At 38.0% G+C, this 14,331-nt stretch overlaps 1 protein-coding gene across 3 annotated transcripts in view; it reads left to right on the forward strand.

Annotated features, from left to right (window-relative positions):
* VCAN (versican) overlaps positions 1–14,331 on the forward strand; it is a 137,607-nt gene that overhangs the window by 80,126 nt on the left and 43,150 nt on the right. For 2 of the 3 annotated variants that reach the window (XM_082265380.1, XM_082265381.1), the window contains exons 8-9: positions 12,967–13,083; positions 13,395–13,508. In XM_082265380.1, coding sequence (XP_082121506.1) covers positions 12,967–13,083; positions 13,395–13,508 — 231 coding nt within the window. Of the gene's footprint in view, positions 1–6,249; positions 12,034–12,966; positions 13,084–13,394; positions 13,509–14,331 lie in introns of all 3 variants that reach the window. The other variant, XM_082265379.1, reaches the window with a different exon arrangement.

The following is a 14,331-nucleotide window of genomic DNA, read 5'->3' on the forward strand; positions in this document are numbered from 1 at the left end:
CCTGGAGGATGGGAAACACAGATGTGAGCTTCCCTTTGAAATCAGAGAGCTATAATAAGACAGAACTGACTGCTGATGCTTTGAGTTAATAGTGTAAAGAAAGGCGCTGACACCATTTACAAGTCATCATCTGTTAAATTTACACTCAACATCTACTGTACGCTCATCACTGTGTATTTATATGAGGTGTAACATTTTTTAGAGGACAAAACACAGCACCTCAGTTGACTTCATCGCCCAGATAAAAGCTTCAGTTACACAGCACAGAACAGAAAAATTGCAGTAGCCTAATTTTTCCTGGTTCAGACCCAGTTATTTGTGACATGCTGAGAAGGAGGAGATGTGGTCACACACAGGAGCCAGTGTTTCTCACAATGGATCCCAGCAGTGAGGCTGCCCATAGACGGGCAGGTATCTCTTGCATAGTAGGGGTAAAGTTAAAGGTCAAAAGCAAGACATTGCATGACCTTGTCACTTGTGTATTGGAGGCATCCTGCTTTTTTTAGGCGATGGACTATGTAGTGCATATGGAGTAGGCAGCCCCTCCTTCTCTATAGAGCAAGAAAGGATTAGATCTTCTTGTACTGCAATTTTTTGACAAGTTGGAAACACTTTCAAAAGGAAGTAAGATACATATGGCCTAATTATTAAAAAGGCTTGTATTGGAGTATTACTAGAAATATTTAGGATTGTCTTAAGAGAACAACATAAGGATGTACTCTTTCTTTACAGATTTTAAAGATTTAAAAATGTTTGAGGTTTATCTAAAATTCAATTTGGGATCATGTCCTGTGGCCATGTTGAATATAAACTATGCTTAACCACATCTGAACCGGAAGGATTTGCCCCCTTAATGACCAGGCCATTTTTTGCGATTCGGCACTGCGTTATTTTAACGGACAATTGCGATGCTGTATCTAAATAAAATTGATGTCCTTTATTTTCCCACAAATAGAGCTTTCTTTTGGTGGTATTTGATCACCTCTGTGATTTTTATTTTTTCCGCTATATACAAAAATAGAGCGACAATTCTGAAAAAAAAAAATAATAGTTTTCACAATCTGCTACATAACATTCCCCCACAAAAAAATGTAAAAATCAAAATTTTTGAACATTTTAGGCCAATTTGTTGTCTGCTACATATTTTTGGTAAAAAAAAATCGCAATAAGTGTATTTTGATTGGTTTGCACAAAAGTTATCACGTCTACTAACTATGGGAAAGGTTTATGTCATTTTTATTGTTTTTTTTTATACTAGTAATGACAGCGATCTGCATTTTTTTTTTTTGCAGAACTGTGACATTGTGGCGGACAGATCGGACCCCTAACTGACATTTTTGAAATTTTTGGGGGGACCAGTGACATTACTACAGTAATCAGTGCTAAAAATATGTACTGTTACTGTAATAAGGCCATTGGCAGGGAAGGGGTTAACCCAGGGGCGATCAAAGGGTTAAACGTGTACCTAGGGGCATATTTCTAACTGTATGGGGTGGGGCTTGTGAAATGATCATAGAGACCTGTGATCCTCTATAGAAGGATCACAGGCACTCTGTGATCATTCCAGGGAGAAGAACGGTCAGCTGTGTTTACAAAAACTGACCATTCTCCTCTCTCAGTGGGGAAAAATTGTGGGTGTCAGGTGGCAATTAGAGCCGCCTGACCCGTGCATCGGAGTCCCTGCTGTCGAGTAGGTGCGGGAGCGCGCAGGCGCGCGAGCCACATATACCTACGGCAGTTCGCGCAGGAGGGCCAGCCTGCCACAGTATTTCTGCGGCGGGCGGTCCGAAAGCGATTAATGGTGTTCTTCTGAAACACGTACTGTATACTAAAATTCTCCCAAAGCGTATCAATATTTAATCAGAATCTATTGCAATTACATATTCAGACTGAACAAAGGACATAAGGTTATCTGGTAAAGATATGCCCCCTCAAAAAGATAGGCTCTTGAATTTTCAGGGGTATGCCAGCTTAAACAGTATTATAGAATAATTATATATTGTCCTGAAAATTTCCTAAATTGAAGTATACTTTTTTTCTAGAATAATAATACTATTCTAACAAAGAATTAAGCAACAGCACAACTCTAGGAACCTGTAGTGAGTTTATTAATCCAATGTAGGATGATATTACTGTGCAAAGGTCCTTTATTCAATTCAATACTTTGTTTTATAAAGGTCGCTTTGAAGCCAAACATTGGCTAATTGTGAGTTTATTACATTTATTTTAATGGGTATTTAATTGCTTCTAGAAGCTTGGTTTCCATTTTTTTTCCTAGCCACTTCTTGAGGCTCATGAAAACTAGTCTTGCATTAAAGCTTGCAAAAATGTTATGCTCGGTGTATATTAGGTAGATAGTGCTTCTTCTTTTGTTTTTTTTCGGAGGCATAGTTGAGTAGCAATGACATGACAGGTATTCTCACCGTTTATGTGCCATGAATTATTGTAGCACCTTATCAACCAAACTTGTCTCTGTGGGAGGACTGAAATTTTATAATTAGGTATTCTATAGACACACATGAGCAGAGTCCAAACAGAACATGATATCTTAATTATGAATTCCCAGTACAGAAGATAGGTCTAGTGTGCCCTGGCCATGTACAGATCTGTTAAATAAACTACTTCCCAGGTCGTAAACCACTATGGAAAACAGATGTCTGCATGTGTTATATCTTCTTACACAGGTGTTTTTTCTCTTTTCCAAGCCAGTAATCTATTGAAAAAGTATATGTGGGAAGATTATAATTAAAAAACCTTCTCCTAGCAGCCGCTTTGAGTTGGTGGTGTTTATAAAGACAGTGTCTAAAAAATAGTAAGTAGATTGCCCACCCAGTACATGTCTTTTGTGAGCTTTTGAAGAGCAATATTTGGTACATGCTTATCATTTGTCTAGAGATTTTAGGCTTAAATTATACTTTGCATTCACTCCCCTTTTCCAATAAGATGCATTTGTAAACAAGGCAGATGTATGAAAAGTTTGTGAAAGGAAAATACAGTATCTTCTCCCACCCAGCAACCAATCAAAATTTTTGTTTTATTTTTATACCTGAACTGCAGAGCTGGAAGCTGATTGGTTGCCATGCGTATCAAGACATTTTTTTTTTTTCTTAAGCTGTTCATACACTAGTAGATTTTTAAAAAAATGTTCATACCAAAATTGTAAGAACAATCAATGACTTGATGAGCAGCTCTTGAAAGCAAAATTTAATTTGCTTTTAGCGGTTGATTTTGTAATAAAATGTACTTTCCTGAATGAATTACATTCACTGTTAGAAATTAATTTGTTCAAGACAAAATTTCCATTCTGCTCCTCTGAATTTTCTTGACAAAAAAAAAAAAAAAGAATGAAAAAATTTGAACAAAATTCTACTAGTGTATGAACAGCTTTAAAGAATACTAATCAGTCCCTATAGTTATCTGTGCACGTCTACTGTAATACAACAGGGTGTTTTAATTAGAAAGAGGTGGATGATTTTGATGGCTACAAAATCGAATCTCTTCATTATGTGATCATTATTATTTAAAGAGAAACTATTGGCAACACTTTTTTTTCCCTTTTGGATAGAGCAAGGGAGGGTTATAACCCCTGTCAGATTTTTTTTTCGCCATCTGTGTCCTATTGCAGAGATTTCCCTTCACTTCCTGTCCCATAGCCAAACAGAAAGTGAGAGGTAATCCCTGCAAATTAAGGGACTTCCTTGGGGGCCGCCAAGTCAATAGAACTAGTGTCTACATTGGAAGATTTCCCCTTTATTACTTTTCTGGGAACAACTCAAAATTTGGGATTTTCTTTTAATTTCACTTTCAGTGATAATGGTAAACAGGACACATAGAGAGGGTGAATCTCTTTTAACGGGGACACAGACAGCAATAACACCTGACAAGCTGTCTAATCCCTCTACACGCTATCCAAAACTAAAAAAATAAAGGGAGAGTCTGTGTGGAAGAGCATCAGAGTGGAGATAAAAATTGTAGTAATAGCTTTTTATTTAATATTTTAACCACTTGCCGACTGCCGCACGACTATTTACTGCGGCAGTCTGGCTCTCCTGGGCAAACCGACGTAGGGCTACGTCGCTCGCCCAGGAGCTCTAGAGAGCGAGCGCGCGACGCCGGAGGCACGCTCCCGCCCCCCCCCTCGTTCCCGCACATCCCCGCGTGAGTGACCGGCGGCTCCAATGTCTGCCGGTCACTCTCGATCTCCCGCTGGAGAGGGAGAGAGGCAGGCGGCTAATGTAAACAAAGCCGCCTGTCATTCTTCCTGATGTAACTTCAGAGACTATACGATCCTGCTATGTAGGATCGTATGTCTCTGTTGTTACATCACAAGCCATGCCACTTTACAGTTAGAATCATGCCCCTAGGGACACACTTAACCCCTTGATCACTAATAAAGTTAACCTCTTCCCTGCCAGTGTCATTTTTACAGTAACAGTGCATATGTATAGCACTGATTACTGTAGTAATGTCACTGGTACCCCCAAAAGTGTAAAAAATGTTAGTTAGGGGTCCGATCTGTCCGCCGCAATGTTGCAGTTCCGCAAAAAAAAAACACAGATCGCCACCATTTCTAGTTAAAAAAAAAAACAATAAAAATGACATAAATCTTTTTCTTAGTTAGTAAATGCAATAACTTTTGCGCAAACCAATCAAAATACACCAAAAGAAAGCTCTGTTTGTGGAAAAAAAAGGACGTCAATTTCATTTGGGTACAGTGTCGCACGCAATTGTCCGTTAAAGTCACGCAGTGCCGAATCACAAAATAGGCCCTGGTCTTTGAGCAGGAAAATCCTCCGGGGCTTAAGTGGTTAAGAGCTGCTGGGCTACTGATTTTCAACATTTTTTTATGAAGCGCAGCTTGGCTTATAATCATAGCCATTAATAAAACTGAATAATAAAAGACAGTAAGGCTAATTTAATAAAGGAGTTGAGAATGTTCACACAATAAATTGGGTAAACATTTACTTGAGTTATCCAATCATGTGCAGATGAAATAAGTTAACAGGAATGTGCTTTTTAACATGATTGGGTAATTGAAGTATTAACAAAATCTTTGTGTGACCATTATTAAATCTTTCAGTAAATCAGATTCAGTGTGTTACTAACATGTTATAGGGAAACTAAAAAGTGCTTCAGTGACGGAATAATTAATTTAAAGGTCCTTCCTGGAGAAAGTGCAATTGTGCAAAGTTCATTCCTTAAATCTTTCAATGTGTGTTGGTACTTGAATGTATCAAAAGTGTTACAGATGAACATATATTTTTATGTAGTTTTTTTTTGCTAGAATGTTTCTGTTATTTACTATTACAGTAAAAATGGATAGTGGTCACAAAAGTGACTTCCTTATTCGTCCATACAATCAATTGCACAGGAGAAGAATGGAGACTTCTAAAATTTTTCACAAATGCAGACGCTTAGTCATGATGGTGTGCCACTATCTATTTTTTCTATAACAGTGATTGCCAGTGAGCATGTACTGACCCGGAGTGACATCATCATTTAATCTTAATCTGTTCTAAACAAAATTTTTGACAAAGGAATCTATTTTACCAGTTACATATTAATTCTGCAGTACAGCCTGTGAGCTATGTTACGTACATACCGGCATATTCACTCAGTGAAAAAGTTGGAAAGGAACATTGTTGACTTTCTGATTGCAGAAAGTAGTGATGTGCTACAATACATAACCACCAACCAGATTTTGTTTACCATAGTTAAAAAATATTAATTGATTTTGTTTGGTTACTGTCGGTTGATACTGATGTTGTATTTATTCAAAACACAATCTGCGTTTCACATAAGAAATCCAAGGCAGGGTCCTGTTACTGTAAGTTTTTGAGCTTATGTCTCCAAAATTAGTTTTTATTTGTATAAGCAGAGTCTATAAAAAGTAATGGAAGAACAAACTGAAGTGATTGAGCAGTAAACTGATGCATCATTGGTTTATTAATAGTATTTTTAATGATAACATCTACTTAAAACTCTGTATTAAGCAGCTTAAGAGAAAAGCAATAAACAACACTAATTTATGAACCATAAATCTTACTGTGTGCAACAGAAACGTCTCACTGTCATTTGATAATGTTGTCTGCTTTGCTCCATCGTCCTTGTCTGTCATGTTCATTCATAGTAAAAGTCATGTTTATTAACTACATGAACTAAATTTATAGTTCACTGCCAAAATTTCAAGCATGTACAATGAATTATTAACATATTTACAAGCTAAAATCATTATCTGTTTTTCATCAGGCCCAGTGGACCTCCTAATTCAAGCATTGGGTTTTAACCACACATCTGAGTCCGGTGAAGGTATTGACATAGAAGTTTTGCCCTTTTTACCAAGTTCTTCAGAGGAGGACAGTGACTGTGACAACTCCACTGCTGTTCCAACTTCCCCATCTTTGAAATTTATTAATGGGAAACAAGAAATTACTCCAGATCCCAATGATTTGAAAGCAGAAGAGGTTAAAGGGGAACTAATTGAAAGTGTTACACCATCAGTTAACGCATCAGTCACTCAGTTGAGTGAAACAATTGAACAAGGTGTACAGTCAACAGATAAACCAGACCTTACTTCTGCTGAAACAGAAGAACCTGAATCAAGTGGAGATACTGAGATAACAATTAAGGATCTGCCAACTACAAAAGCATCTTTAGTGACTCAAAAGCCAACCACTCAAGAGCCTGCCATACCATCTTATTCCAGTGCCGCTCAACCAAAAAAAGACTTTCCTTTGTTCACAATAGAATCATCTGACGATGTAAAATCTGATATTACAGTAATTAGCAGTGCTAAACCAACCACAAAATCTGCTGAGGTCTCTCAAACAGGTGCAGTGAGAGATTCTGCTGAATTAGTATCAAGTCAAATGGTAGTCGAAACAGCTACACAAGATGCAAGTGGAAGAACTGTTTTACCAACCACAGGTTCTTTTAAGCTTGTAGATCCATCAACTGCATTTTATATTCAGGAAGGTTCTGGTGAGCCAGAAACAGAGCCCATTACTAACATAACATCTACTGTGTATGTGTTTCAAGAAAGCAAAGTACCTTCAACACTGGCAACAGAGGAACTTGGAGCTGTTGTGTCTACAGAGTCTCCTCTGGTAGAAGAATTACCTCCTCCATCTATTCCATCAGTCCCTGAGCCAAAGGATATGGAAGGCACAACTATTTTCATTGAAGTAACTGATGAAGATAGCTTATACACTACAGCACCAGATAAATTGATACAATATGAAGTAGAAGGCTCAGATGCAGATGGTTTTGCTGAAATTCTTTCTACTCCAAAGGTATTTTCTACAGAAGCACCTGAAATAGTAACAAAATCTTCACCATTGGATGAATTAAGTTCCACAGTAGAATCATTGCCTGAAGTTTCAACAGAAAGTTTAAGCTCTGTATCTGTTCAGGTGGCAGAAGAAAGTTCAGGTCTGGAAGATGTCACTGAATATATAACAAGCACACCATCTAAAGAAGAAGTGAAAGAGATCCAAACAGAGTCCATTGAGGCTGTTGTTACTGAACAGAAGCTTGCTGCCACATTAAAATCAACAACTACAACTGAACCAACTGATGTCTTTAGTGAAGAGACTGCCTCAGAAGCTCCAACCCAAAAAATTATAACAATTGATCAGAGTTTTGTTGATCGGGGCTCAGGTGATCTCGGGGATGCTTTCTCTGATTTGTTTATTACAACCCACATTCCACCATTGCCTATTAGTACTGAATTACCTGACAAAGAAACAACAGAGAAAGAATATAAGAGTGAGCCAAGTATTTTAACAACATTCTCTCCACCTGCTTCTATTTCTTCTGAATATACTTCACCATTACCAACTGAAAAAGACAAGTCATACTTTTTATTGGGGTCAGGCGATGGGGAGGAGACTTCAGAAGGTCCAGGAGATAAAGAAATTTTTAGTACCTCTGCAGATAAACTTACTTCTCACTTCTCAGAAATTGTAATCCCCAGAGTGATAAAAGAAACTTTTTCTGTATCTACCTCTGAAATAATAAGCACTTTATTTCCTGCCTTAGAAGCAGGTTCTGGATATGAGCCAGAAGTTACTTCCAAGCCTTCTGAAAGTGAGTCATCTTCTCAATTGTATGTAATCTCAGCTGCAGTTTCTACAAAAGATACAAAAACACCCTCACTTGAAAAAATTGCTAGCACTAGTGAGCCTAGGTTGTTTTTTGAAACTGATACAAGCACATTTAAGCCTCTTCCTCAGTTTCAAACTGATGCATCAAAAGTTGACGAAGAGCTTAGTATTCCTCCACTGTCAGTATCCACTGTAGCTGTGCAAGATGAAGTTAGAAAGGCCACATCAAGTCCAGTTATTCTAGATACCAACAGAGCATTTATTAGCACTGCTTTACCATCTCTAGAGCAAGGTTCAGGTGAGGAAGCTGAAGCATCTACATTGTCAGATTTGAGCAGCCCAGAATCCCCTACTGACCAAGAATCTATATATATTACTACTATTTTGCCAGCTTTAGAAACAACAGACAGTGTAGAAGAAATAAAAACGGTAGAACCTGATGTGGGAAGCCTTCCTCAGGGAAGTACAGATGAACCTGAGAAATCTGGACCTGAACTTTTGGATACAAAGGAAGCACCAGTACCTTTCCTGAGCACAAAGGAACCAGTAACAAAAGTTACCTCTCAAGATACAGTAGTCGATGACACATACTTTACAGAACAAGGCTCAGGTGATGAGGTTGGGTTGTTTACAACTTCTTCCACTGAAGTGGAACCCACCAGAGTTGTTAGCACAATTTCATCAGGTGACAATTTGGTATTAAACGTTAAAACAGAAACCATTAAAGAAGAACTGAAAACCAGCACAATTCTCCCATTTATAGAACAAGGCTCAGGAGATCAGGAAGACATTTTTACACCTTCTCCCAAAAAAGTGGTGGTAGCATCAGAGGTGTACATTACAACCATTTCTTCAGTTAAGGAATCTCAAGACAGTGTGGTGACCCAGACTAGTGCACTACATCTGAAAGAAGAAATTAGCACCCCATCATCATTTGTTGATTACGGCTCTGGAGATCAAGAAGACAAAGAACCTTTGTTCACCACTCCTATTCTTAGAACTGAAGTGAAAGAAATTGAGGAAACGGCCAGTTTACCAGCTACAGAATCCTCAGAAGGGGTACCAACAGAAACAGCTGATTTAGAAGTTAAAACAGATGACCTTACCACCGATCAACCTGCCATTATCTTGGAGACCAGCAGTGATACTCAAAAACTCACTGTTAGTGAATCATTGTTTATAGAAGGGAGCTCGGGAGACTTAGTCACTATTTCTACTGTATCACCACCAGTCATCAAATCTGAAAAAAGCACAACACAAAAGGAAACTTCAACAGAAGAAACAGAATCTACAGATGCTCCTACAGTACAAAAAACAACTATCTCTGATTTGTCATTGATTGATCAAGGTTCTGGGGAGGAAGACAAACCATACACAGAACCTTCCATCACAATTCCTATTTCATCACAACCCAAAAAGCAGATTAGTACCATCCTGCCACCCACAGAAAAAACAGAGACACCTAGCGAGCTCGAAAGTTTAACTCAAATACCTTTAACAGTGCAATCAGAAGTGAGTTTCATCTTTAGTACATCTCAGCTATTGCCAGATAAAACAAAACCCTTCAGTGAAGAAGTTTTGCAAACAAAGGTGGTAACAGATTCCCCTATAAGTGTTGAAGATGAAAGTGACTACATCATTGGTACTGGTAAAACACCTAGCTTTGAAGTAATTGAAGAAAGCACAATCAGCAGCATTTGGGTACAACCTAATGATACCATAAGTGAAGTTGTTAGTTCTACATCCATTGCTACAGAATTTTTCCTGGATGACAAATCAAAGATGGGAACTTCAGAGGAGCCAACATCGTTAACCTCAGAGGAAAGGCTGGAAATAAAGTCAACTCTCGCTACACCTCAGGAGGAAGTTCTGACTACAGAAAAAACATCAGAGGATGGATCTGGAGATATATTCGCTGGCGTTGCCACTGCAAGTTTAATAGAAGTACACACTACTGGGCCTACTACAGATGCACAAGATACAGAAAGCCCCCAGACAGAAAGTGTAGATTCTATATCCTCAACGCAAGTGCCTGATATCTTACTAGAACCTCAAGAAGTTTCCACTGAAGCCAGCAAGACAGGTATTGAAAAAGAAGGCAGCAGCTCTATCACTGTTTCTACAAGTACCTCTCAAGTTACAGATACTTATAAATCAATACAACCTTCTTTTGAGCCAGAGGTGAAAGATTCAGTAGATTTATTTTCAGGACAAAGCTCTGGAGAAGGTGCTCTTCCTTATGAACCATTCATTACTACAGTTTCTCCGTTGGTTCCAGTTCCAACAGACGATGAGTTTCACACAGTAGCTCCAAAGACACAAAAACCTTTGCTTCTAACTGAATTTTCCACTCCTCCTCAAAGTGAAGTTTTCTTAGAAACAACTTCGAAAAGCATTGCGGGTGAAACAATTGTAGATATAACAGCAGATATATTTGCCAAAGTATCCGGAACTGCTGCAACTGAGGAGCATTCAGATATACCACCTGGAGTAACATCTGTAGTTCCTCTTGAGACTAAAGAAACTGCTACAATTACATTGAAAGACATTTTTTCAACACCTTCCAGTAAAATAGTCGAGGGTTCAGGAGAGGGATCTGGATTGGAAATATTTTCTGATCCAGCCAAATCATCTCAACAGCCACAAACAGAAGACGATATTTTGCCAGTCAGTAAACCCAGTGTAACTATACCTAAGGAGAATGATACAACAGAAAAAATAACTGTTGACCAGTCCACAGTAACAGTGCCTCTAATCGATATTAAGGATTTAGGCGATCCAGACGCCACTTATTTAGCAGGCACTGAACTGCCTGAAGCAGTAGGTACACCAGATGCAACTAAAATGTTAGTGACAGGTGAGCCAATTGTAGGCCAGGAAGTAACAGAACCAGAACTGTACCTTACATCAACTGTTATTGTTGATGTGAAAGACAAAGATCAATTTACTGAAGTTGTTATCCCTGCTGAAGACTCCAAAAAAGATCTTGTGCCAACAGATTCTACTCATTTGGATACTACTACATCACAAAAAAAGCTTGTTACAGAACAGCCTGACTCTGTATCATTATCAACTTCTCTTCCAAAAGACACCACTAAGATACCTGTAGCTGAGATATTTAGTACAAAATTGTCACCTGAAGATACAGATATAGCTGTTGGCAGGTCAGTTCAGCCATCAAGATTTGTAACAGAAGGTACAGAAGAAATTGAGTATTCCCCTGCAGAAGTGATAAGTCCAAGTTATGAGGATAGGACATTATTAATTGAACAAACAGAGCAGGAAGGTGCTGTGGAGAGCACAGAAGAACCAAGGGCTCCTGTAACTGTTATCCTAGTCAATGGTGCATCTGACTATACAGGAAAAATTGTTCCAAGTACTTTACCTTCTGCTGGCTCTGAGACTTATCATGTTTCAGGACAGGAAGCTAGTGCTGACATTACTGCTACGTACAAACCAACAGGCGCTGAGCCATCTGATGCTACAGACAGCCCACCAGAACTCTCTGATAAAGACATATCTGATTCCTCCACTCCACAACCTGCTGCTAGAGAAGAAGAAGTTTCAGTCATATCTGACATCTTTGAATCCACGCATGATCCAAACACTGAGACAGACCCTGATGATACCACTACACAGGCGCCTCCGCTGCTTATTTCCTCTGATGAAACACCTGTTGAAACTGATGCTTCAATTGCTCCTGAACCTGAAACACCACCTATAACAGCTGCTGAGCCAGATGAAGAGACCGCCGAAACTCAACCTGTTGTAATTATACAAGAGGCACCAACTGCTCCCTCACATGCTGGTGAACTGACAACAGAGAGTGAAGAAGAAAAGTATGCAAGGGGCATAACACCACTACCAGACTTTGATATCCAGATCTCCACTAGTAATAACGTTGATGGAACTGAGCTGCAAATAACAAGTAAGGCACAATCATGCTATTTATGTTATAGCTATCTTTTTTTTTATATGTATATATATATATATATATATATATATGTGTGTGTGTATATGTATGTATGTATGTAAACATATATGTTCATCATTCATATACCATATTCATGTGACTCTTTAAATTAGTATTTTTAACCTTGGTATAGCTAATTATTCTATTAGTTAAGTCTTGTTAATGACTTATACAGTTCAAGCTTATTGTTTACTTAGTACTACTAATTACATGTAACAATTCATTTCTGCTCATGAAACCATATGTATGTGCATTCGCAATGTTATATTTCAAGTCATCATGAGCTTTCTTGGGCGCAAACACACATTGGACACATCAGTAAACTACATTTCAGACTTTGTTCAAAGGACTGACACATGTCTTGGTTTCACATCACAAACATATTATAAGTGGGGCCATTGCACATGTCCACATCCTTCTGCATTATTTTCTACCACAGATCCCACACCGTACTTAATATGATTACAATGCAACTATGCTGTGGTACAAAAGTATAAAATGTTGCAATATACATTGAGGAAAGGGTCTTTTTTATAATTAATAATGACAATTTGGCACTATTTTCTTGTTAAGAGGCTCATTACTTTCTAGGCTCCTCAAGGTCTTCTTTAATCTAAAAGGTAAAGGCTTGCATCTCTACAGACATTTTTGATGCACTTTGCAACCAGAATATAATAGAACAATAACATAAAGTGAGAAATGGTTTCCACATAGATTTCTAAAAGCATTTACATTTTTGGCATAGGAAAAATTAGCCATGATATGCTTTTTTCTTAACTGTTTGGGTGACTCATTTTGTGGTATGAATCAGTTAAACTGCATCCCGCCCCCCCTCCATATTTTAAACTTATTTTTTGAGGAATGTTTTCTTATTTTGTTTTTTTTCAGCTCAAGACCCATGTAAGGTGAATCCATGCCAACAGGGTGGAACATGTTACGCTCGTGGAACGTCTTCATATGTGTGCACCTGTATGCCTGGTTTCAGTGGAGAACTCTGTGAAATTGGTATGTTAAAGGGGATTCATTGGCTTATTTATTAAGACACTGCAAGTAAAGAAAAAAGATGTTCAACATGGAGTAACCCAAGGCAACCAAACAGATTTAGTTTCCTGCAGTCAGCTTGGTTTAAAAAAGTATGGTAATTTAAATTGCAGATTAAGATAATTATGGTTTTCATAAATTACAGCTCTACAGTACAATATTCATTTATTTGCTCTTCCTCTTTGAATAAGCCTAATATACTTAATTCTTGACTCTGAAATTATGCATAACATTATTTAGGCTGTCTTCCTTATCAGAACTCTTGTTTTATGCAGATATTGATGAATGTCAGTCCAATCCATGCCGCAATGGAGCCGCGTGTGTTGACGGCATAAACTCATTTATGTGTATTTGCCTTCCAAGCTACACTGGAGCACTTTGTGAACAAGGTAAGTGACAAATTATTGAAATTCTTATTATACTTAAAGTAACCTTGTCACAAATCTGAGCAATTCAAACACACCATGTAAAAGTGCATAAGCTGAAGTTTCCTTCAGAGATGAACAGATCCAACCTAACTCACCCCATTAGCTTTTCATGTAAAACTTTTATTTATTACAACAGTGAGTGGAAGATGGGTCAAATTAGGCACTACATCCCCAACTATTTAGTCAAAAATACAAAAATGTGCAAATGTAGTTTTAAAGGTGCCATAATAAAAGCCTACACAATTTTAACCATAAAAACATGTTTTTCTTGTACAGACCAATAACAAATGTAAAAGAGTGATGATGGACACTGAGCAATGATATACTTATTTCTGAGCAGACTGCAGGTGCTATTGAAAAGTTTTATTCTCGATTGTAGACACATTCAATGTACTGTGCAGTTTTTATTTCCATTGATGATTTCGACATGTTTTGCTCATTGCTTCATCAAAAAAACACAATGTTAAATAGAAACAACTGTCTGCACATCCTTCAACACACCTCAGGGAATCCGTGGACCCCCACGGGAGAGAGACACACCCCCACCAGGCACTCCAAACCAACCAAGAGGTACAAGCCACAAGTGGACCGCAAAAGGAGAGAAGGAAGTGTATTGTATTAACTGGAGAGAGTACACAAGTACCGACCCCCAGGGTTTTTTTATTAGCAGCAATGATTTTTGTATAGAATGTATCAAACTGTGTTTTTTTTAATAAAAATTAACTTTTATTAGTAGAATGAAAAAATGTATAAAAAACATACATGATAAAACAGTCCCCATGAG

Source organism: Pelophylax lessonae (assembly GCF_965119305.1).
Source record: "Pelophylax lessonae genome assembly, chromosome: 1".
Taxonomy (NCBI): domain Eukaryota; kingdom Metazoa; phylum Chordata; class Amphibia; order Anura; family Ranidae; genus Pelophylax; species Pelophylax lessonae.